Source organism: Haemorhous mexicanus, chromosome 2 (assembly GCF_027477595.1).
Source record: "Haemorhous mexicanus isolate bHaeMex1 chromosome 2, bHaeMex1.pri, whole genome shotgun sequence".
Classification (NCBI taxonomy): domain Eukaryota; kingdom Metazoa; phylum Chordata; class Aves; order Passeriformes; family Fringillidae; genus Haemorhous; species Haemorhous mexicanus.
The window spans coordinates 83,275,355-83,298,908 of NC_082342.1; the positions used below are offsets into that span (position 1 = coordinate 83,275,355).

Sequence of the window (23,554 nt, forward strand, 5' to 3'; positions counted from 1 at the left end):
AAAGAGAAAATATTTCTTCTCACATGTGACTGTGTATTTTAAATATAATTAAAGGGAAACTAGTCTTTTTTTCTGCCTCTAAAGAGTTGAATGTATACATTTTAATATGAAGATATTCTCAGTAGGGAGCAGGAGCCTATCATTGGTTTCTAATACAGGCAACACAAACTGCAATCTAAAAGAAAGGGCTATGGCACAGAAAGGAGGAAGCGAATTTTAGATGCAGAGGGAGAATACAAGTATTTAGACCATATCTGTAGCTATAAAGCTAGAGATAAAAGGCTTTTTCCTTTATATTTTCTTTTTATTGTTTTTTTATAGTGCAGTACAATACAAACATTACAACCTGGCTGACTCCTGCAGAGATGCCAGGCACTAGCATCGTGTCCAAAAATTAGCTTTATACATATGCTAAATTAAAGATTGGCAGCCGCAGCAGCACAAATCCCATATTGGCAGCAGTTTGCAAATCCCACGTTGGCAGTCTTCTCCACATGAAAGAAGAGAGGAAATACAAAGGGCAAAAAGCCCAAGAGTCTTTCTCTAGCAAATAGCAACGAATGGAACACAGAAACTATCTGCAGGGAAAAAAATCTCCAGATTACTGGAGATAAAAGGATATAGCTGAATCTGTGATGAGCTCGAACAAGGGCCCATTTACACCTTTTGGAGAAAGAGGCATTATTAGTAAGCAAATGTTATTTTGGTGGAAAGGGTGGGAGTCTGCTGCCAGACAGAGGACAGCACTAGCCCCTGCATGATCTGCAGTCAAGGGGGGGCTGGATTCTTCTTCAACACTTGTGCAAAGATTCCTTTCAATCTCTTTAATTTGGCTTTTGATAAATGTATTGGACCTAAAGCATATAGGGTGAATTCGGCTCTCCTTTACAAATTGTGTGTTTTGATTTATCTGCAGAAAAAAATAATTGCATGTTTTATGAACCAACCAAAGTTGTCATTGCTTTTAATTCATTCATTTGAACATCCATATTTTCATGTTCATTCTGTTTATAACTGTGTTCAGGGTGCATTTTACAGCAACAAGTGGTTTCTCTTACATGTATGGTTGGCAGCAGTTCTATGTAGGTCTACTCAGTTGGGGTGGATTACTTAGCTCCTTCAACCTGCCCACCTATGTAATTTTGGCTGGTCTGGCTCTCTTCTTTTTGGACACAGGTCTGGTGCACAGCATCCCCTGCCCTGTTGCATTTGGCTTTCCCACCCCCTGCAGTGTAGGGCACTGGCCACCACATCAGCTAACCTGCCATGGAAACTGTGCCATTTCCAGGACGCTGTTTGATTTTCAGCAGCTCACACAATACAGAAGCATGTGCTGGGAGAAAACAAAGACCCTATAAAGGGGATCAGAGCTGTGCTTGGAGTCTCCAGCCACCAGTCCCATCTCCTGTGCCATCCAGACCATGCACAGGGAGAGCCAGACTGCAGGTGGATCTGGAATTACAGAGCACTCCAGTGTCTGTCCTGTAGGACAGGGAGAGGCAGGGGGTCCAGCAGCCGCAGGGAGAACTTAGCCGCAGTGCAAGAGCTGCAGGATGAGAAGCACCACATACATAGCTGATGAACTCCCCTGCAAAGAGGGAACAAAACCACTGCCGTGGCCACCTGGAAGGTGGTGACTGCACAGCTTTCTCTGCTACACTACCAAACATTCATGACTGCAGAGTGAAAGCCAGCTGAGCTGTTGGCCCTCTCTTCCCACAGATGATAGGCACATGGGTTGTCAAAGTGCTCTTCGTTGCATTGGCTTTCCACCTGCACCAAGAGATGGGATCTAAAGGCTGGACATGGGATTTAGATGAGGAGAAAGCGTTGTTACTGGATTATTCATTAGCTGACCTCTGCTAGTCATGTTCTGGACAAAGGCCCTTACGTTTTCCACTGAGGCACTCACTGAAGCCTGGATGTGCTCCACACTTGTGGTGGCTTTCTCTGCCAAGTCTGATTTTGTACGTTCACTCGTGGAGTCTTCTCTCAACTCTGCAGCCTTGGTTTTGTTCCCAGGGTTTCTCCAGAGCCTGTAGGACCAGCTGTGTCCTTGAGTTGTCTGCCTTTGGCTGCAGATGCCAAGATGCTTCAAACAAGAAAAATTACCAAGTGGCACGTTCCAAGCAAATCTAAAAGCAGCTCTGTTTCCCACAATGAATAGTTAGACTCATTTTCCTTTCGATAATGTGGCAATGAACATCAGTCAAAAAGCAAGAGTATATTCATTAAATAATCCAGTCAAGGACTATTAATCACAAAGGGCCTGCCACTCATTCCAAGGATCTCTCATCCAGTGTAGGTAGAAGGAGAAAGTTGTTTTCTTCTTTCTCCTGGGAACAGAGAATTTTTGACAGCCTCTGTGAAAAACTAATGCTTCAAGACCAGCTTCCAAAATACAAGACAGTAAGAAGAAAGTGCTTAAACTGACTTTTTGGTGATGACTCTGACCATTTGAAGGCATCACACAGACCAGAGGATGTGACTTGGACCCGTGCTATTCTAGGCTGACGAATGCACATCTTGGCTCATGCCAAGTATATCCTTATTCCGTGTTTGCATACTGTGCCTGCAGTACATTAAACCATAAGAGTTTTGGGCAGGTTTGTCTGAAAAAGCTTGCTGTGCTGGGAATCTCTTTTGTTATCTCAAGTTCAAGTTTAATTTTTATAAATCCTGAAGCATTAGATGAAGTTCAGAGGAAGATTTGTAATTATGTATAGGCTTTGCTGTGCAAAATTCCTGGCCCTCACAAAATCAATGTAATGTAATTCATAGCTATTAATCCTAGTGAGTAAGCCTGTAAGGAGAATGTCCTTAGGCCATGGAAAGTTTAGGCCCTGTGTCTTCTCCTGAGAGCAGAGAATTTTTGACAGCCTTTGTGAAAGATGAATGCATCAAGAGCAGCTTCCAAAATACAAGAGAGTGAGGAGATAGAGCTTAGGTTGACTTTTTGGTGATGACTGGCCATTTGAAGGCATCACACAGACTGAAGGATGTGACTTGGATCCATGCTATTCTAGGCTGACAAATGTGCATCTTGGCGCATGCATCAAAGCCCCTCTCCTCATGAATCATCATGGTCCTGCACATAAGGGAGGGTAACCACATCCAAGGGACAGCCAGGTGGCTTTGGAAGGTTGGGAATGGAAGGGGAATAAGAAGGAATACATGAGAAATCCATGGTTAGCTGAGGGAAGTCAGTCATTTTTGTGCGCACTCACAGCCTCTGATCTGGGCTAAAGTTACCATTTTAGAAATTTTGAGCAGCCTTCACCTGGCAGAGGGACCTTATGTTGCATCAGTGTTTCACATCATGTGGTCGAAATTATTTTTAATTCTTGGATTAGGTGCTTTAATCATTAGGCACACTTCCCCGCTGACAACAGCTTTGGGTTTTGTAACTTCTTCATAGTTCTTATCCAAAATGGTAGTGATGCTTCTCTTTTATTATGTTCAAGTACTTACCACTTTTAGTGGAGCATTCAAACACTTGAATTATTTGTACATGCCTTGCATCTTGATTATAGTTAAAGCAAACAATACATATTTATCTCTTTTAATCTCTTTTTTTTACTTTGCTCCTTTTTGCTTCCATTGAAACTTATGTGACCAGAAACAAAGTGACCAGAATTAGAAGTAAAAACTGGCAGTGCTGTTGTTGCTGAGCTGTGCAGAGATGGAGATGACATGATACAGCTCCATTGGCCCTTTTTTTGATTACTGCACAGTCGTGTAGCACATCCCTCTCTCACTCTCACCCCTCATTAGCCACACTGCCACTTTGGCTTTGTCTTTCACACTCATGGTCTGTGGCTTTGAATTTTGATTTTATCCCTATCTCTTCGTTATTTAATTCTCATCCTCTTGAACCACTTTTATTTCATGCTGCGGCCACTAGCAATTTTTGCTAGGATGATGTTCACATTTTCTCCAAGACCATTAACACAGATTCAAATTAGAGAAAAAATCCAGCAGGAGTACCCTGGACAATTTTCTTAACTCAATCTGATTATTTTACTGTTTATTTCAGCTTATGATCTTTACAATCTTAACAATCTTTTCCAGCAATGCATCTTTTCCCCCTTGAACATTAATTTTGAGTGCCCAGATCTCAGTGGTAAAAGATGTAAATTGCACTGAATATGTGAGAAAATCTTCAGCAGTAAAATACTGATGCCATGCATAATTGTTGGAATTGTCCTCCTGACTCCACTGCGTTATTTTCCTTCTATTATATCACAATGGCATGAGCACATATATCAAAAAGCTGAAACGTGCAGGAAACATGACCGTCTACTCCTCCCCCATGTCCTGTCAGTTTCTTCATCCCAGATTAGTGTCTGTTGGCTTGGGAAGCAAAGAGGGAGCAGATGGACCACAAAATGAGATTCTGTAACCTTCTTACCCAATAGATCTGCTTTCTGCATGTATTCAGACATATTTACTTACTGTAGTGACAATTATCAGTTTTATTTCTTTTAAGAAAACCAAACAACTTCAGCTCAGTATGAAAGAGCAAACTAATTTGTCTTCTGGCACTGTTACTGTCCATATAATTTCAAATCAATTAGGAGAAATGTGGCTGGATTCCTATCTGTGCAATACCTGAATATGCCCATTAAATTCATAGACATGATTAGGTATAAGAGGACAAACACAGCATGTACCTTCTCTGGACCTTTAGGTAACTTTTTATTCTTCATAACAAAGGTCAGAAGAGTGCAATTGTTTATTTTCTGGTATACTTTGTTTGAATATATATTTGGACAGCCAAATGAAGCATCTTTTTATTTGTGAATGAAGGGACTTGGATACAAACATAACCAAATAATAACTACAAAGGTTCAAAACCATTCTGTGATTCTATGAAAATGCATCAAGTAAAGAATTCCCTTTATTCAGAAACTTGCATGTTTCCTGTGCCTCATTCAAAATGTACTCATTGAGAGCATGAGACATGTTTTAAATGAGAAGAAATGAATAAATGTTTGGTTAGGGTGTAGCTGTTAATGAAAGCTGCCCTCAGCCATGCAGCATGTCAGTACAACCACACATTGAGCTCAGATCCACTGCTAGTGTAATATTCTTATAGCAGAAGAGGTCTCTACCTCTGCCTTTCATATTAGCAAAATGCTGTGTGTCTCATCTGGGATAGGAGACACCAGCCCAGAAAACACTGAGGTGAGATTCAGCCTGACTGTTGTAGCTCCTTAGGAAGAAGGTGCTTCAGCTGCGGGATCTGGGTGCCTCCAGGGAAGAAATAATCTCAATGCTGCAGGCAGCCACTCTAGAAGATAAATCTCCTTGCAGATATACTGACCTCTGTAACAAAACCTCTAGAAAAAACCTTAGAGCAGACACCAAACTTGTAGATGACTCAGGCTGGACGCGAGGAATCCAAGTGTATTGTGACAACGCATTTGGCCAAATACAATGCGACAAGCTCCTGTAATGAAAAAAGTGCCTTCACTCTCACGCTGAGCCAGTGGGACTTGTCCAACAAGTATATGGCACACATATGGCCCTGCACTGGAAGCACTGGGTATCTTCCTTAGGAGGAAAAAGGAACGTGTTAAACCTAGTGATTAGAACCCAGAGTTTTAGGATGTTTAGGAACTGGGGAAAATAAAATCGAGAGGTAGAGACTCCGAGTGCAAGAATTGCCTGGCTGCCTTTTACACAGGAGTGCATTGCCAAGAGCTGCAGGTGTTCAATCAGGCTGCTTTTATTTGAGGTGCCTAACGTGGATTTCGAAACCACCATGTAGGCAACCCGGCTTGAAAATTGACCTTAATTTCTTCTAATTGCATGTCTTATTCTTCATTATTTTTCTTGTTAGAGACAGAATTTTGAAAGGCGATTCACTAGTGCAGCTATTTTTGACTCATCGCTGCCTGTCTTACTTTGTGTTATTTAATGGGTTCCAGTGGCCATATGCTGCAGAGAATCCTGGAACAAAGTGAGTAAACTGGGAGGCATTGCTCAGAAGGATAAATTTCACAGTTGGAAACACACTTAATACTAAGCCTTCTAACCAGTTTTTCCAGAAATCGCAAGCTTGATTGCCATGATATCTGAACATGGCATTAGCTACTCTAATGAGGAAAATAATTGATATGCTATGGAAATTAGGTCTAATTAGATCTTGTTAAGATAAATATCTCAGTTCAGCTGAAAACTTGAAGAGATACATTTTGCAGCATTCCAGATTATAAATATGACCCTTGTTCTTCACCCCCCTCTGCGTCTTGGGTTACTACTGGTAGAAATGGATGTGAAAAGCCTCCTTATCACAATCACTACATTCTAACCCACTTGACATGGAATAAGTGACAAAGATGCTGGATAGTTTAAATTTTACATAGCTTAAAACCCATTTATTTTTTACATTGGCTTTAGACAAAGAGTCAAATTTCAGAACTGTGCATCAAAATGTATCCTGCCTATTCATTTTTCTTACATTAAACAAATATATCAATGTTTATAAATTTTCAGATCCATGGCAAACAATGTTCTTCAGTGCTCTTTACCACTGTTTTCAGTGACTTTAGAACAGCATGCATGCCAAATTATATCAATACCATCTTAATGGAGGACAAATATCGAACGCAAATACTAACAAAATCAAAGTTCCTTTTAAATTTAGAAGGAAAAAGAAGAAAGAAAGTTAAAAAATATATGAGGTGGGCCATCCAAAAGGTGGCTAAATTTCATTAGTATTTATACCAAGCAGATGACTTATTCCTCCATGTATACTTTTCAAGGTACTACCAAGCAATGGGCCAAACTCATCTCCCCTCTTCATTGGTGGAGGTGCCAAGGGACTCAAGAGCAGATGAAACCTTGTGGGCAGCTGCTTTCTTTTCTTCCATCTTGCAAAAAAACACAGATTCAAAATATTTACTGTCCCAGTGGGCTGGAGTTTCCATCTTGCACACTGACACTTCTGCAGTGCAAAAGAGATGGGAATCGGTGTTCTGCAATAATTTTGGTTTGATGTTTTTTCATTCTCACAGAATAAGCTATTTAAAGTGAATCCTTTAGAAGTCTGTCTTCAGATATTGTTTTTTCAGATCCACTGAGCTAATGACCTACAAGCCCTAAAACAACTTATCATGTAACATCACAGGCCATTTTAAAAACATAACATATCAAGGAGTCAATTTCCCTTATTTGATGCAATTCCTTTGCCATCAGCCTGGCAGAGCTGGCAGTTTTAGACAGCTGTTTCTGTTCCCTGCAGTCACCAGCTTGCCTTCTGGGGAGCAGGATGTGCTGGGGGCAGAGCCCCCTCTGCAGAGCCGCGGGGACACCACCTTGAGCACCAGTGCCACTGGGAGCCAAGGACAAGGGGAAAGCACAGAGGACCAGTCTGGACTGGGGATTTGTCCATGAGGATCACCGCTCCAGGAGGCAGATCCACCAAGCAGTCCCTGCAATGATGAGGGTCTAATAGCTGAAAGCACAAAGGCTTTTTCTAGGCAAATCCACTCCCTCTGAAAAACAAGGAAATAAAAATCCATCTGTATGTCCTGTTCGTGGCAAGTCTTGAGCAAGGGGAAAGGTGAATGATCTGGTGCTGGCAGTCATAGTTCCTGACAGCTTTTCAATGTCCTTGTGTCTTGATAAATACGTACCTCTGTCCATTGACCTTTTTTCTTATGAGTGTGGGGGAAACTAGCTCACAGGACATCTACTGTGTCATTTCCCTGGATGAAGGAGAATAATAAGTGAGTAAAACAAGATGACTCTTCCTATGACCTTTAAATATTGATAAATTAAATATCTATTTGCATCACTCATTTTCTATTATTAATGTATTTATCTCCTGTTTTTCTTGGTCTGCCTGGTCATTACCACCAGAAGATTCTGCATCTTCCATTTCAAAAAGTACTTGCAAGAATTGAGAAGATTCCCAAAGATTCCCTCCATGTAAATATGTACATATATAGTCACTGGATGAGATGCCATGCAGACCAGCAGCAGATGTATGCAGATTTCTTCTGTGGCAGTCTGTAGCAATGATTTCACTATTTAAGTCACACAGCACTAAGGCAGCAGTTGGGATTTTTAAAAAAAATCTATTTACTCTTTTTGTTACAAACCTAATGATTGCAGAAATGAGAAATCAGCCTGCAAACAGTCCAAACTTAAATAAAATCACCCCCACGCTAGACTATAACAGTGGCAGATGGACAGAGGAAGAAAGTGTATATAGTCATATTTTTTGCCATTATAGTATAGACCCTTTCAGATTGCAGCAAGCAACTTGCCATCTGCAAATCTGAGTCTTTCCTTTTCTGCTGAGGCACTGATTCAAAAATCATGATTTATGAAGTTTGAGTTAAAGTATTAAGAGGCTTATCTCTCATTTTAAAGGCATACTGATCTCCTGATTTTACTTCAAACACATGGGAAAAGCATCCTGAAAATTTCCCTCAGCTTCTTCTTAGGACAAAACCCAAAGCTACTGGCTCACTCTTAGGTATGTGGTGAGGTAATGGGTTCTGCACATGAATAGCTTTTTGTCAAATAGTCTCTTATTGCTGTTGTTCTCTGGCTTTTGTTTGGTTTACTCTTTGAGGAAGCGATTTGCTCTATGCCTATAGGATATGTAGATCACACTGGGCACCTTCCTTACAGCAGCACACATACTGACAGCAGCAATGAGCATTTGGATTTAAGCTGACCCTCTGAAGAGAGAAGAATCTTATCACTGCATAAATGTCATTGATTTTTTTAGGGCCAGATCTTCATTTAAATGGCTGCTGATTAAGTGGGTGTGTCAGTTTAATACAGATTTGGAAACAAAATCTGGGCACGTTTTAAAAACGTTTCAGTGTGTCTACCCACCTCTGCTTTCCACAGTTTTATCTTACCTTCAGTAAGGATGTGCAAAGGATGTGACCATCACAGAGATCAGGCAAACACACACAATTTGCAGCCTACTGGGGTTTCTGATGCTTTCACACTATGGGCAGGGAGTTACTTCATCTAAGGGTCAGGACTCTTACACAGGTTTAACTTACCAATAACCAAAAAATCGCCTCTAGGTATGAAAGCCTATTTTGAACTTGTTTAAGAAGAGGAGGATGCAATTAAATTCTGGCAATTCCCTTTCAAGAGGTGCTGCAGTATGCTTTGCATTGCAGTGTTTCTAATTTTCACCAGGTCAGGGTTGCTCTCTGTGAAGCAAAAAAAGAAAAGGTTTATTTTCCTAATCATACATGCAAAAGCCATGTAGAAAATAAAATATTAAATACAGTAATTACAGTAATTTTTGTTAAAATGCTTTTACACAATAAACCTTTGGCTTTGAAAGCTCTACCAGAAGCAAAAGAAAAACAAACTGTAATGAGAAAACTGAAATCAGAGGCCACTAATAACACTAAAGGGAGCCCAGAAGCCAAATTAATGTTTCTACAAAGAAATACTTTTCTACACCAGGCAAATTCCTAGTAAGACCTTTACCTGGGTCTTTATAGACAGGATTCAGATTTCATTTTGAAGTATGTTTTTTACAAACTGTTTAGTGTTCATATGTCATTACCACTGTTGGGCCAGATTGCACCTGGCATCGATATAAACAAAGCTTTGGCAAGAATTCTTTCCTTTGGGATGGAGACATCTGATTTTCAAGCTGAAAACATGTCAGTGTTGCAAGACACTCCAAATAGCCTGTTTTACCAGTGCAGTAAATTAACCCGCCTGGTGTAGTGTTAAATGCTTTACAAACATCGACTGAAGGTGAGGGAGGGAAACACCAAAAAACAAACAAAACATTTCAATAACTCGTTTGACTACGAGCAGTGAAAAAAAGTACGAGGAGAGCTTGAAGGGAGGGGGGCATGCCTAGGAGACAGGACAGCAGGAAAAGGAATTTTCAGAATTATGTCCTGTATTTAACCTAGAGATTTTGTGCCATGGTGTGAGAAGACACAGAAGGAGCAGAACAAGTTATATAGATCATAGAAAAAGCACCTTCATTTGAAAAGCAGATCAGGATAACAGCAAACAGTGACTCCAACTCATCATTGCCTTGTCTAGAGGAGGAAGGCTTTTTGATAGCTATTGCATGAAAGAGGTTCACCTTTAATGCTACAGAACACTGGTGGACAAAGACTACGTAGGCAAAACAGAGGATGAAATATTAGGCTATCCCCCTTGCTTCCCCATTGTTCAGGATGAAAAAGCTGAGCTGAACTTCTGGGCACGCAGAATTGGCTGCGTGAAAGCTCTCGTCGCTAGATCGTGCATTTGTGCTAAGCTTGAATGCTCTGGAGGACAATGGGGTTCATCCTGCCTGTGGCTCTGCGGTGATTCTGCAATATAGATGTGAAACGAGAATAGCTGGAAAGTAGGTCCACATGCGTACGGAGTGGAACAACGGCCTGTCCTGAGAAACACAGGCTGAAGTAGTATTCCTTAATATATATTTATTTATATAGCTGTTAGACTGAAGCCATTTTGCTACTCATCTTGCTATTTTAATTGTCCTAATAGCTGTCTATTTACAAACATGCATGTAAGTGGGCTAGAATAATTAATTAATATTCATAAGCATTCATAAAATATGACATAGTTTATGTTAGGGCAGATGTTAATTCCCAAGAGGATTACATTTCTATTAAGTGTAAATTTATATTAGTAAGATCCAGCATGATTGATTCTTGCTTGGCCAGCAATAGAGGACTTAGCATCCATACTGGCAGAGATTATATCTGGTCAACAGGAAAGGAAAACTGGCCAAGAAACTGCCAACACAGAATCTGAAGCTGTGAAACCTGGTCAAGAAGAAATAAAGCCAAATAAGCAACAGATGAAAAATTATCTTAAAGCAAAGATCAAATCACTCAGTTGGAAATGAGAATTGTATTGGAAAAGGTGATGCTGAGAGCATGAAGGGACATGAGAATTTTTTAAACAACAACATTATTGAATAAAATGGAGTGCTGATTACTAGTATTTTTTTTTTTCAAGTGGACCTTAACATTAAAAAATAAATAGAGAGTTTTAATGTGCTCAAAGATGTCTGAAAAGAGGAGAGAAGACTTCTAAACTTTGCAAATCATGTGGAGGGGGATGCCAGAGGTATCAGTACTCAAGAGCCATGGACATACTGGAGAAACCTCAGGCATGGGCTCCAAAAAAGTTGAAGGAACTGGAATATCTCTCCTCTGAGGCTTAGAGAGCTGGGACTGTTCAGCTCAGGAGGATCCCATCAATGTATATAAATGCCTACAGGGAGGGTGCAAAGAGGACAGAGCCAGGCTCTGCTCAGGGGTGGCCAGTGACAGGGCTGGAGGCAACAGGCACAACCTGAAACACCGGAGGTTCTCGCTGAACATCACAACACTTTTTCACTGTGTGGGTGACTGAGCACTGACAGGTTTCCCAGCAGTTGTGAGTCTCCATCCTTGGAGATATTCAAAAGCTATCTGGACACAGTCCCAGGTGTGCAGCTCTGGGTGTCCCTGCTGTAGCAGGGGATTGGACCAGAGGTTCCTTCCAGCCTCAGCAGCCCTGTGATTCTTTGACTTCATCTGAAGCCCAGTGGGGAAGGTGATAGATCAAATGAAGAACCAAGAAAGAAAGAGACTTTGGTAAGGTACAAACTTTACAATAGTTTTCTGGTACTGTTGTACCTTGCACCCTCAGATACTGGAGTGGTCTAGTGGGTTCAAGAAGGACTTGTTTCTGCACCCATGCTGCAGAAACCTGATGCCTCTAAAGAGGGATTTCCTAGGAAGTTTATAGATGATTGCTTGCCAAATCGAAGAGAGAGGAGAGAAATGGGTAGGGAACTTTCCAACAGATAAATTCAAAGAGCATTAATGCCACTGTGTGTTTTGTCCTCAGAAGAGAAGTGCTCTAGATGTAGGGTAACTGTAGGAACGCTTTGGACTGCGCTGGCTCCAGCCCAACCCTAAGCAAAGACACCTCAACCAGGAAAGGGCACCAACAACCTTCTGTATCCAGCAGCATCAGCACACACCAGCGCAAGCACTGCTAGCACACTGCCAGGGACAGTGCCTCAGTGGCCAGCTGGAATGAGGAAATGGAGCCAGGGAGCTTCCGCAGGTTGAGGGGTGGCTGCCAAACAGACACCATGCTTGGTGGCAGGCTGGCAGCACAGGGAGAAGCCACTGCCAAGAAAAGGGAGGGGAGCATCACCTGAGTCCCACCAGGGTTAACCTGCACCTGATGCAGGTGATGAGAATGGGGATTCTGGCTGGAGAAAATATCTCTGAGCACTTTGGGGGGAAAACTACCTTCTGTTCTCAATACAAAACACATTATTACTAGGACAATCAAAAATATAAACTGGTTAGCAAGTAAAGCAGAACAGTTTCCCAAAAATGTGTTTATTTTTTTTAGGTAATTAGAACACATTTTCACATTATTCTTATGGCAGTCCTTCATTCAGAACAAGAAGGAGATTCATAACAAGTCAAAAGGTCAAAAAAAAATTGCTAAATGCATACTTTTTTCAGACAGTTACACAACAATAAAGCAAGTTGGGCAAAAATATAAGAGGAAAAGAAAGTGAGAAAAAAGGCAGTTTAATGGGTGTCAAACTTGTAAATGCTGAATTCTATTTTATCACTGTTGGTTTAAAATTAATATAAGATAAACAAAGCAGCAGCACTGTATTAATGTAGTTATATTGCTGTAAAATCCTGATTGTCCATGAATTTTATTCACACAGGAGAATAAATTATATTGCTAGTAGCATTTTAGCAAATAGTTTCATGCCAGAGCATTGCATCAACTTAATGTTATTGGTGTCAAATAAATCTGAAGTAGTTAAATCAGTACAAAGTCCAGGCTGACCCCAGGATTTATTGTATGTTTATAGAAATGGTTCAAAGCTGAACCCATTTTCTTATTAGGCTTTTACTTACACTACATTTGGCAGAGTCATTGTCCAGAAAGTGAGTGAAAATACCTGATAAGCCATGTGTAAAGAATTTGAACTCAAACCCTAACAGTCTGCTTGAAGTGAATGAAATTCGTGTCAGATTTGAACAGATGCAAGAGAAGCTAACAAAAGCACAGGTGAAGGAGCCCTGCAAATTCAGGTCTGGAAAAATGTTATGAAGGGAACCACATAAATGAAGGCAAAAGTTGTGTTATTCAGGTAATCAATAATTTAACAAGGTGCTCTGCTTCCAGATGCCCCTGTTGGTTATGCTGAGGTAATTTTATGGGGAAATGCCTACGGATGCAAGAATGGGGGCTTGTAGTGAGGGTTCTTAAGGGATGCGGGCATCTGCTGGAGACCTACCTACTACGCTCCTCATGGGCACAAACTGGGCGCAACAGTACTGCAACTGGGTGCTCAGCTGGCTGGTGGAAAGAAAAACAAAAACAGCTCAAGAAGTTCCTTTTTCCATGTTGCCCTTCCTAGCTGCTTGTTGTCCTCCTTTGCCATGCCCTTGCTTGCAGTGGTGCAATTGTTTGTTTGGCCAGGCTGTAAATGGGACTGATTAAATGGATTGGGGTAAAAAACAAAATCCTACTCTCCCACACAGAAAAGCCTGAGTTTCTCTAAAGAGATTCAGTGATCCAGTTTGCATCTCAGCTTGAGAAAAAGTTGATTGGAAAGGTTTGTGTAAGGAAAAAAGTGGGACGTGGAATGGGAATAAGCAGAAGAGGGTAGAAACTGCTTAGATGTTGCAGAAATAATAATATATTGGTTTATTTTATCATTTTCTTGGGAAATATACACCAACTTTACTTTAAACTTCATAGATATTCCAGAAGTCCCACTGAGGAGCACCTTCTCAGTCAACCTAGCATTTAAAAATAATTTATTTTATCAAAGTTGAAGAAAAGCTTAGGGAAGGAAATGCGATAAGGTCTAGTAACTTGTTCCACTGCCATCAGGAATATCTAAATGAGGAACTTAATCAGGTTTTGAAGAATACCAGTAAACAATTCTCATCATGTCTATAAAGGTGTGTATTGTACTGTACCAGGACAATACATCTATCAGTGATGTACAAATACCACCCTACAATCCTGAAGGATTGACAGAGATCTGACCTAGAAAACAACCACCTTCTCAGGTCCCACTTTCAAACTGGAGAAAAATCTCAGTTCCTTTGACACCAATCACAGGTCTAGGCAGGGAAAAATTCACATTGTCAGGTTTTGTTTAGACCACAGAACACAAGTGAATTCATTTCTAAAAGGTTCATACTCCTTGCCATGAACATATGAGTCATGGAGTTTATTTTTAATTATTTTATTTTGTCTCAGGGATCACTCTCTGCCTCAGCTAGTCACTGCCAATACGGGGACACATGGGACATGGTGTTCTGGTGCTGTTTCCCCTTTCCCACTTCTGGGGTGTGGGGGTGGAAAGAAGGGAGGGCAACTGCTTTTGTACCACTGCCCATCCTTCAGGGACTCTGCCAGAAGGTGTAGTGGGCTTTGCCTCATCATATGAAGCATCTGAGAAGATGTTGCCTACAGGATGTGCTAAAACCTGCATTTGGGGAGAAGTGGAATTGCTGGGTTCCTTGAGTCACCCCAGTCACCCATGCAAGTGGGATTTCTATCAAAACAAGCCCTTCTTCTGGTAGAGAAAGAAGAAGGATCTCTGGCAAAATCCAGCTCAGTGAGGTTGATCTTTGTTAAGGTGAGCACTGACTGAGAAATACAATTATAAAACAAGTCTGTTTTGCAGGAAGGTAAGAGTTGTGTCAATTTAGTGCAAAGCTCCTTAGATCAAAGCTTCCTGTGTTGAACATCTCACAACATTATTCTCCCATGGAAGGAATTACTGCAATTCCAGGCTACTTCTATAATGCTAAATGTGTGGGATCCAAGGAGAGATCCCTGCTGCCCTCTCCTAGTGTGGCAGAGGGGCTTGTGCCCACACGGCATAGGGGCAAATCTCTAGAGCAGACTAAGTGCAGTGATGCATAAGTAGCACATGGGTAGCCTGTGTCTCCTCGTGGGGTTTTGATGGAGTAGTTAGGTTTGTAGTATGGTTGTTTCTTGGGTGGATTTTCTTGATTTCCAGCCTATGAGCAGGGTGGCATACCACCATGAGGTTTTTAAACTTGAACTGAGGATATGTTGCACACCCTGGGGTTTGGCAAGACAGTTCCTCTGAGTGTTTGGAGGGACACAGGCTTTGCTGGAGCTGCGTCACAGGAGCAGGGTGGGGGCAGCTGAACTTGGTGCAGTCCTGCCCAAACCACTCTCTGGGCATGATGCCTGAAGAGATCTATCTCTGAAACCACACCTGTATTGTGGTTTGGAGGAAATAGATGATTCAGTCCCCCAAAGCAGGGTCTGGATGTACATGGGCAGTTGTGCCTTTTGGGCAGCTAAGACTCAAAACCTTCAGGTGAAACTGGGAACTAAATTGATCCAGAGGTACAGATTTTCTCAGAGAGTCTGTACATGGAAATTGATATGAATGGCATGATCTCACAAGGGCATATGCAGTATGCATGAGGTAATTTCTGCTTTTAAAAAATGCCTGTGGCATGAGGAGGTTTCAGAAGTCCTCTCCTAGGTGGCTCAAAAACGCATCTGGTGGGAGAACTTCTGGGAGTGCCTTTTCCAGCATAAGACACCTGAGTGACCACTTCTGGTCTTGAATTCCCAGTGCGTGGAAAGACATGCATCTACAAGGTGACATCACTTAACTTTAAAATGTAAGCTGAAAATGAAGAGTTGAGGGCTCTTTTGTACCATTGCAGTTTTACTGTGAACACTTGGACTTAGGGCATTCTGTGGGGCTTTGATCACATTACAGAATATTAATTTGCTAATTTACTGATGCAGATAAAGCACTTTATGAAAACTGAAATAAGAGCTGTGAATCAGTGTTTGCACAACACCAGAAACACAGCTGTCATTTCAAGCCATCTCTCTGAAACACATAGTTTTATTGAGACTGTAGGTATGCTGGGAAAAGTTTGTTCCAGAGAACAGGAAGGATAAAAGATGCCATGGCACACCTAGCCTGATTTTTCTAAATGCCTTCCTTGTTCCTAGGAGCTATTAAGCAGCTTGGGGCAGACACTGGTTCCTCCAGTACAAGCAGGCATGAAGTTCTGGCCAGCTAGGATTTTTTCAGAAAACCTTTGTTTACCTCTCTTGAATTTAAGTGGTTTTTTTCAACCAATTTATTAAATAATTGAGGCAATAATTTGCCAATCTTTAAAACATTTGATCTATAGCTCACTTAAAATCATCTGAAATCAGCTGCTGAAGAGGGATTGACAGTTTGCTAAAGCATATGTACTTTTGACAGACAGCAGTGCATTTCATTATCAGCATTAACAAAAAGATGCACTTGTAAAAATAAAAAATACATGTCTAAATGTACACATTTTCCATAGATATCTATTACATACTGCCAAGTAAATACATCTAAAACTGTAATATTTTTAAATAAAAATTAGCATAATGTTAAGCTCAGATGAAAGAAAAGTATAATCCTTTTCTTAACTGATATATTAGATTGTATATTTTGTGGCCTTATTTCATCATTCAGTAGCTCATTTGTACTGTCCAGGAAGACTAATTAACACTAATGCTTCTAAAGAATTTTGTGATGCTAATCTGTCACAAAACAAAAAGTATCTTCAGAATGCCGGGGGAAAAAAGTAAAGAGACTACTTCTTGCAACCAGCTTAAATTAGTGCTAGCTTGATTTGTGTTAATTGAAAGGTTGTTTACATCTCTTTTGTGTTTATTAAATTGGCAGACAGAAGAATAGCTGCCTACCTGCATGAGAAAACTTTGATTTAAGTTGCTGTATATACTACTGTCATTAAAAACCTCTTGGAGCATTTCTGTACACATAATCTTAGGGTATAAGCCTGTCTCTGTGTTTATGTACACACAGACACACACACATATACAGTGCTGTACCATTTTTGCTACTGGGACATTTATACTCAGTCCTCATATAATGTGAATATTTCTATGTGCCAGTTCATTCTAGCAGCCTGCTGGCCTCTGTTTAAATTTCTCTGAGATATGTGCAAGTCAGAAAAAATACCTTGATGTAATGTCTTGCTGTTGCATTCAAATCCACATCCTTGGTCAGTCAGGCTCAGCAGGAATTTAGTCCTGACATAGCTGAGCGCCCCTAAAGCTTTCTTGGGATTCCTGAACCCTGGCTGCTGGCTGAGACAACCTCAGGCTCTTGTTCACTGGTTCTCCACATTCACAGCAACTCAGGACAGGTCACCTGACCACCTCATGTGGAAATTGCCCAACTCTGATGGTGTTGGATAGACCCCCACCTAATATCTTCAGGATCAGCATTGTCCACGCTGGTAGAGGGGGGAGAGGCTTGCTAGGCTGACATGGCAGCAAGCACTCACAGCTGTTCCTGGACAGATTTTAGAGATCTTGTATTTTAAAAATACAAGGTAGCTATTGTTGATAAGTGCGCTGATGTGTTCCCAAACCTTAAATGGAGCTTCTAGAGAAATAGGCAAAGAAATTTGGTTTCCTGAGCAGAGCATAATTAAATTTCTGCTTAGTTCACAATGCTGATTGCTACTGAGGTTTGCATCATTTTAGTGTTGCTAGACCATGTACTGCATGTAAGGACAATCAGCAGAGCAGAGAGAAAAGCAGCAGATGCTAGAAGTGCACAGAGTTAGATGACTCATTTTGATGTCATGAGGAATCTTTTTCAGAAAAGGGGAAAGGTTGGTATTAAACAAAAAAAAATTATTAAAGAAATAATATGAAGATTTCAGAAAACAGTAGCAGCAAAATCAGTGTCTTGCAGTACACTGAAAATATATGTTTACCTGAAATACAGAGGAGAGACAGCAACATACATGATGGAGACTCTATTCTCCCTGCTTCTCCTCACTCCTGCCCCTTTTTGTCTTTAGGACTGGTTACATGGTGGGTTTGGTGTGTTCCATGTTGAACCAAAAGAAAATGTGTTCTAAAATTTCTTAAATCTTTAAAAACTTTTTAACTGATCATCTGGTCAGAGGTAAAAATAAGAAAATATTTAATGACCACTTCCTGGAGGCTTTGTGCATATTTTACAGCACAGTTTTTCAGGTTTTAAATCTAACAAGACTAACTAGAAATATGTACTTGCCATTTCAAAGATTTATTCTCATGAGTACCTGATATATGTAAGGTAGAAAGCAAGTCTCATGACACAAGTACCTGCTGCTCTCAAAAGTGCTCTGCTCCCCATTTATGTTTATCTTTGTTTCCTTAAAAACAAATGCAATTTGTCTTTTCTCTTGCCAATCCCATTTGTGAATTTGAAACTAAATGGCATTTGTATGCTTTCAGTCTGTATGGCATCACTCATTGATGGAGAGTTATGCATGGAGAAAGTGTCAGGCTTTCCCCCTACAGAAACTCTATTTTGCACAAAAGCTGCTATAGGTATAATATATATAATATATATGTGCTCTTCTGCAAAATCTTGAGACATGCATTGGTATGGCATGCACTAATACAAGTGACAAAAGATTCAGCAAAGTCAAGTTCTGTAAACAAAACACTCCAAGAAATTAACATTAACACATAATTGTATGTTTTTATCATGTCAGACATGTCACAAAAAAAGAACTTGAATTGTGATTATAGCAATTAATTTTTCCTCTCTTATTTGAAACATGCCAACTTATTGTGGCAGTGAGGATGATAGATTCTGGCCTGCCATTTTAGTGCTTCATATATTTGCATTTCCATATGAAGAACCGTTACCAAAAGATGTTAACAGGATGAGATCTGTATACAAACATATATTTAAGTATGACCACTATCTTTACACTAAGATCTGGAGGTCATTAGAAAAAAAGGGGGAAGACTAGGCAAGAAAAATAAAGCAAAACAGAGACTTTGTCCTCAAAATCAGGTAGGTCTAGAAATCTAGAAAAAAGTGCTGAAAAGCAGGATTGTAGGGAATTGTACCAGTTAGAAAAGAAAGAGGAAAATATAATTTTTCCATCTGCTGTTAATCTGACCATCTTTTGCTGTATTAACAGTGTGTCCAAGGTGAGTGGGAGTCTGTGGCATTCTTTCTTCTTTAGTTTTCCTGTTCTGAAGTGGAATTTTCTATGTTTTGACATATAACGTACAGGAAAAAAAAGGTGAGAAAAACAAAAAAAGGAGGAATGGAAAGGTACTGATTCAGATGATGGGAAACTCTTTCCAAACACTGTTACCACAAGCACACACTCAGGTGCACTAATGCAGTGTGGTTTTATCAACAAGCCCAAGGGGCTCCCTCTTTTCCGCCACCCCCTTCCCCGAGTCTCGCGCTCTGCCTGCCTGATCCCATCCGACAGTAGAGCTGATACCCCACTAATCCCCGCAAGTTTGGGACTAATGAACTAACTGCTGGGCTGCCGCCACGGAGCTTGGTCCCAAACTATACTGTACTTCACACTCGATTTATTCTCCAGATGGCGAGACTGCGCAGCCCTGCCGCGAGGGACCACCTCTTCCACTGGAGTGTAAAAGTGGACGGATGTTGTTTTCTTTGCAGATTTGATAATTCAGAGCTAGAAACTCATGAGGATGGTTAGTTATTAGGTTTAATGGGTGCCAGTGGAGCCTGCAATGTGCGTATTCCCATTTTTAATTTCTGGATGGGTGTGTGTGTGTGCGTGTGTGTGTTTGGGTAGCAATGGATTTGTCAGCGATGCTGCGTCACCGAAACCTTTATCTTCACCAGTTGGCGTAGCTGCACATGATAATGAACCTCTTCCTGTGTCCTCCTCAGAGTCAAACAGAAGGGGTGCTAAAGCAGCCACCCTGACCAACCATTTTTTTTCCTCAGTGAGCTTTCCAGCACAAATTTAAAGTATTTTAATAGCATCACTATTTACCATGAAGCTCTCTGTTGTCTTTCTCTCTTGTTCAGTTTGATAAAGAACCCAGCTCACATGGGACCCAAGGAGGATACCACCATCCCATGGTACTTGAGCATGAAATATTTTACTTAATGATTGGGTTTATTTCTTTATCAGCTATTCCTTCATGACAAAGTATAATCTGATGTTGTAGTTTTCATGTGAAGAACAGGGGAAATATTTTTCTCACAATTCCTTAAAAATTCTAGTTTTCCCATTCTTGGCAGTAAGGATATTATTGTATCAAGGACTACCTTTTACTCTGTTACAATTTTGGAGTAGTTTATCTAGCTTAGGATTTTAGCTGTTGCATTTCCCTGCCTAAAGAGGCAGAAAGGGCTCTCCCTTTTCTCCATGTTTTTAGTACATTTGGTCAAAGGTTTTAGTATATAATTTTTTTATTTACCCATGAAATGTTTTATTGGAAACCTTTATGGGAACCTGATACTCCCCACTAACATTAGTCAGATTTCCTCCATTGTAGGAAGGGTAGGCACAGAGTCAGCCCCCTCACAAGCTCTGGCTTTGGCAGCCAGGTCCCATCAGTTTGTTCCACAATTAAAAACATAAATTGACTCTTGCTGTGGAAACTATAGTGACTAGAAGTATTATATCATGGAAAGGAAACATTTCCACTCCTGGGGTATCTAGGCAGACAGATCTAACACATAGCAGTTCTAAGAAAACGCATCAATTCTCAACCCAACAGATGGCATGGGTGTGTTAACTAACATAGCAACATGTTTTCTATTAAAATATGGGAAAAAAACATCAACCCCCTCCCCATGTTTGTTGGTTGGTATAAATTCAGTGAAGTTGTTGGTTATTTTTGGGATACGTACCAGAGGGCTGCACATTTAGTTTATGTAAATTGATAACAGCAACAGCCTGTTAATAAGTGTTTTGTATGGAAATATACCTAGAAAGACACGATCTGTCTTTTTTGGGAAGGGAGTTTGCAGACTGAGGAGAAAAACAGATATGAGATGGCCTAGTGCTCATTATTATATTCTGGAAAAAAATCATAACAAATTAGGCTGCAAGTTTGCTGGAGATGTGCCTTCAGCTGGAATTGAGTGCTGCCTTAGAGGATACTTTGGGAAGAGTTCTCTTTTGCAAATTGCATCGGTGTGCACTGAAACTGTGATAATCTGACTTTAATTAAAAGCATAAATTGGTTTGGAGTGTGATTTTAAGCTACCCTTCTGCATGATGTCCAGAAGCTTTCAGTCCAGCCCTAGAAACCCGTTACCCTGAGTCAGAGAAGGAAAACACAGGGGATTTGTATTTCCCAGTATTGGCATCACTCGGTTGGGTCTACCAAATTTGGAAGAGCCATTTCAGAGAGCAACGGGCCGGAGGTGTCTTCCAGCTGGACGTGTTTGTACTAAACTGTGTGCATGTTTATGTGGCATTCCTAATGGCTCCAGACAGAGTCCATTCACAGCAGCTCAAGTGTTTTGGGTTGCATTTTCCAGAGATTCCCTCTGAAGGCACCCCTTTATGGCAGCCCAGGGATGCATACATGGGTGCCTTGTTCCCGTCTGTCCCATTAACAGGCATAGGCTCCCAGCCTTTGGAGGAGCACAGCTAGTAGCCCCAAGCTGAAGGCTGTTTGCTTCAGATTTCATTAACTTTCTGCTTCATTATTCCTTCCTTTTAACCAGTTAGAGCCACCAATTGCTTTTCTCTAAACTTACCCTAATTATCAGGGGTCCCAGCCCTGTAAATCAGTACACTGCAGAGCTGTCTTAAACTGGCCTAGGAGACCCTGTTCTCATCGGTCCTGACAACTGTAAGCTACTGTTCCCTCACGCTGTTTAACTCAGACCACATTGGGAAACCACCTCTGCCCCTCTGGCTGGCAGAGGTTTGCATCCGTCTGGTTTAAATCTACTGTCATGTGCTCTCTTGCTGATTTGTATTAGCCTGGATATTAACTTTGATGATTTTCTTTTTGCTGTTTTTTTCCTCTTGAGTTTGCCTTTTTTCTTGAAAAGCATCTCTATTCAGCAACTGCATATTGTTAAAGTCATTCCTGAGCCTGCATGAGTCAGGAGCTTTAAAGTTTTATTAGCCCCATAAAAACTCTTCCCAAATGAAATGATAAGTGTGCATTTTGACAATGCAAATTTGTTAGGGGCTGTTGGTGAGTGGAAGGAATTTGGGGTTGAAACTTCAGTTGGCAGGAAGCAAGGAGCCTAGCACCTTCCTTCGACCCCTACCCCCTTCTCCAGGCCAAGAAATGCATTTCATTTCAGAAAAGCATGCCAGTATTCTTCATGCAAATCAACCATTAAACAGATTTGTAAATTTACATTCATAAAAATAGCAAACAACCAGGGAAACGTGTGTCTTTGGAGATTTTATTTTGTGCCAAGAGAATGCCCTTTCATGTGGTCTAAGAAAAACCTTGGAGTTATTTCAGCATTGTTTTTATATGCAAGTTGTGAATCCTATTACTGCCTTTAATGCACTTTGAATACATGGTGTAAAGGAAAACCAAAGAGTTATATATACATCTGTACTTTTTGACATTCAGACAAAATTACAGAGCTAAATTACAAAAGTTAATTTTTTATGCAAATTTAAGAATATGCCATTTTTGAGAGAGCAGACAGTTAGTGCAACACATTATGTTAGCATAAAGATTTGTGTTTGTTGCACATGTTCAGCACTAGCAGACACAAAAGTCTTGTTTTCTGCAAGTGGTAGAAACCCCATGCATCGAATTACCAGTTATAAAGAAACAGTAAAGAGGCAGGTAAAATTGTGAGCTTCTGGTGATGACTGCTTCAATAAAGTCCAAGAGTGACAGACATTTTGGGGAAACCACTATACTGGCTGTCTAGCTTTTCACCCATGTCATTTCAACAAGTTTTTTTCTCAATGCATTTTTCTATCAATAGAAAATATGCTTTCTTTTTCTTTTCCTGTGCATCTGAACTCGTATATGCTGTAGAGAGAAGCAAGGCTGAACATCGTGAAAACCCTCGAAGAGTTTGACTTAGGCCATGGTGAAAAGTGTGTCAGGATAAACTCTGTGTCCAGTGGCCTTGCAGAAGAAGATCTAGAGGTGCTTTTGCAGTCCAAGACCCTGCCTTCAAGCATGATGCTGCCAAAGGTTGAAAATGTTGAGGAAATAAGATGGGTGAGTACCAACAACACAGTTGCTTTTGACTGAAGCTGTTGGGCCAAATTCACCCAGGCACAGAGATTAATGACTGGGAGTTAAGAGGAAGGCTGCAAATGCCATATGATGTTGTTGCTTGGCAGAGGTAATTGGGCAGTGCATCCACTTAAATGTGTGTGTGTGATGTGCTGTATAAAAAGCATATATGGAACACGTTTATAAAGAAAACCAGGTGTATTTCTCCCATGGCTGACAAAGAACCAATATTGCTGTCAGAATATATTATCAAAAGTAGAGGGGTAAGCACCTGACTCTTCTCAGACTACCCTAACAAGCAAAATTACTTTCTGTCCAAGAGCCTTAGTTACGTGCATTGGAAGTAAGAGATGGAAAACCATGTTAGCAACATATGAAAAAATGGGTTGGGGGGAAGGTCACTCCTTGGGGCAACTGGAGGAACAAACAGGAAGCTTTTAACTAGTGTTTTTAATTAGCACAGATATTATTTCCTGAACAGTTCTCTACTTCTTCCTTTTTA

At 40.7% G+C, this 23,554-nt stretch overlaps 1 protein-coding gene across 4 annotated transcripts in view; it reads left to right on the forward strand.

Annotated features, from left to right (window-relative positions):
• Positions 1 to 23,554, forward strand: part of CLYBL (citramalyl-CoA lyase) — a 165,035-nt gene that overhangs the window by 113,728 nt on the left and 27,753 nt on the right. For 3 of the 4 annotated variants that reach the window (XM_059839285.1, XM_059839286.1, XM_059839287.1), the window contains exon 3: positions 22,846 to 23,034. The exons of the other annotated variant lie outside the window; for it this stretch is intronic. In XM_059839285.1, the coding sequence (XP_059695268.1) occupies positions 22,846 to 23,034 (189 nt within the window). The remainder of the gene's footprint in view (positions 1 to 22,845; positions 23,035 to 23,554) is intronic. 4 annotated transcript variants of the gene reach the window in all.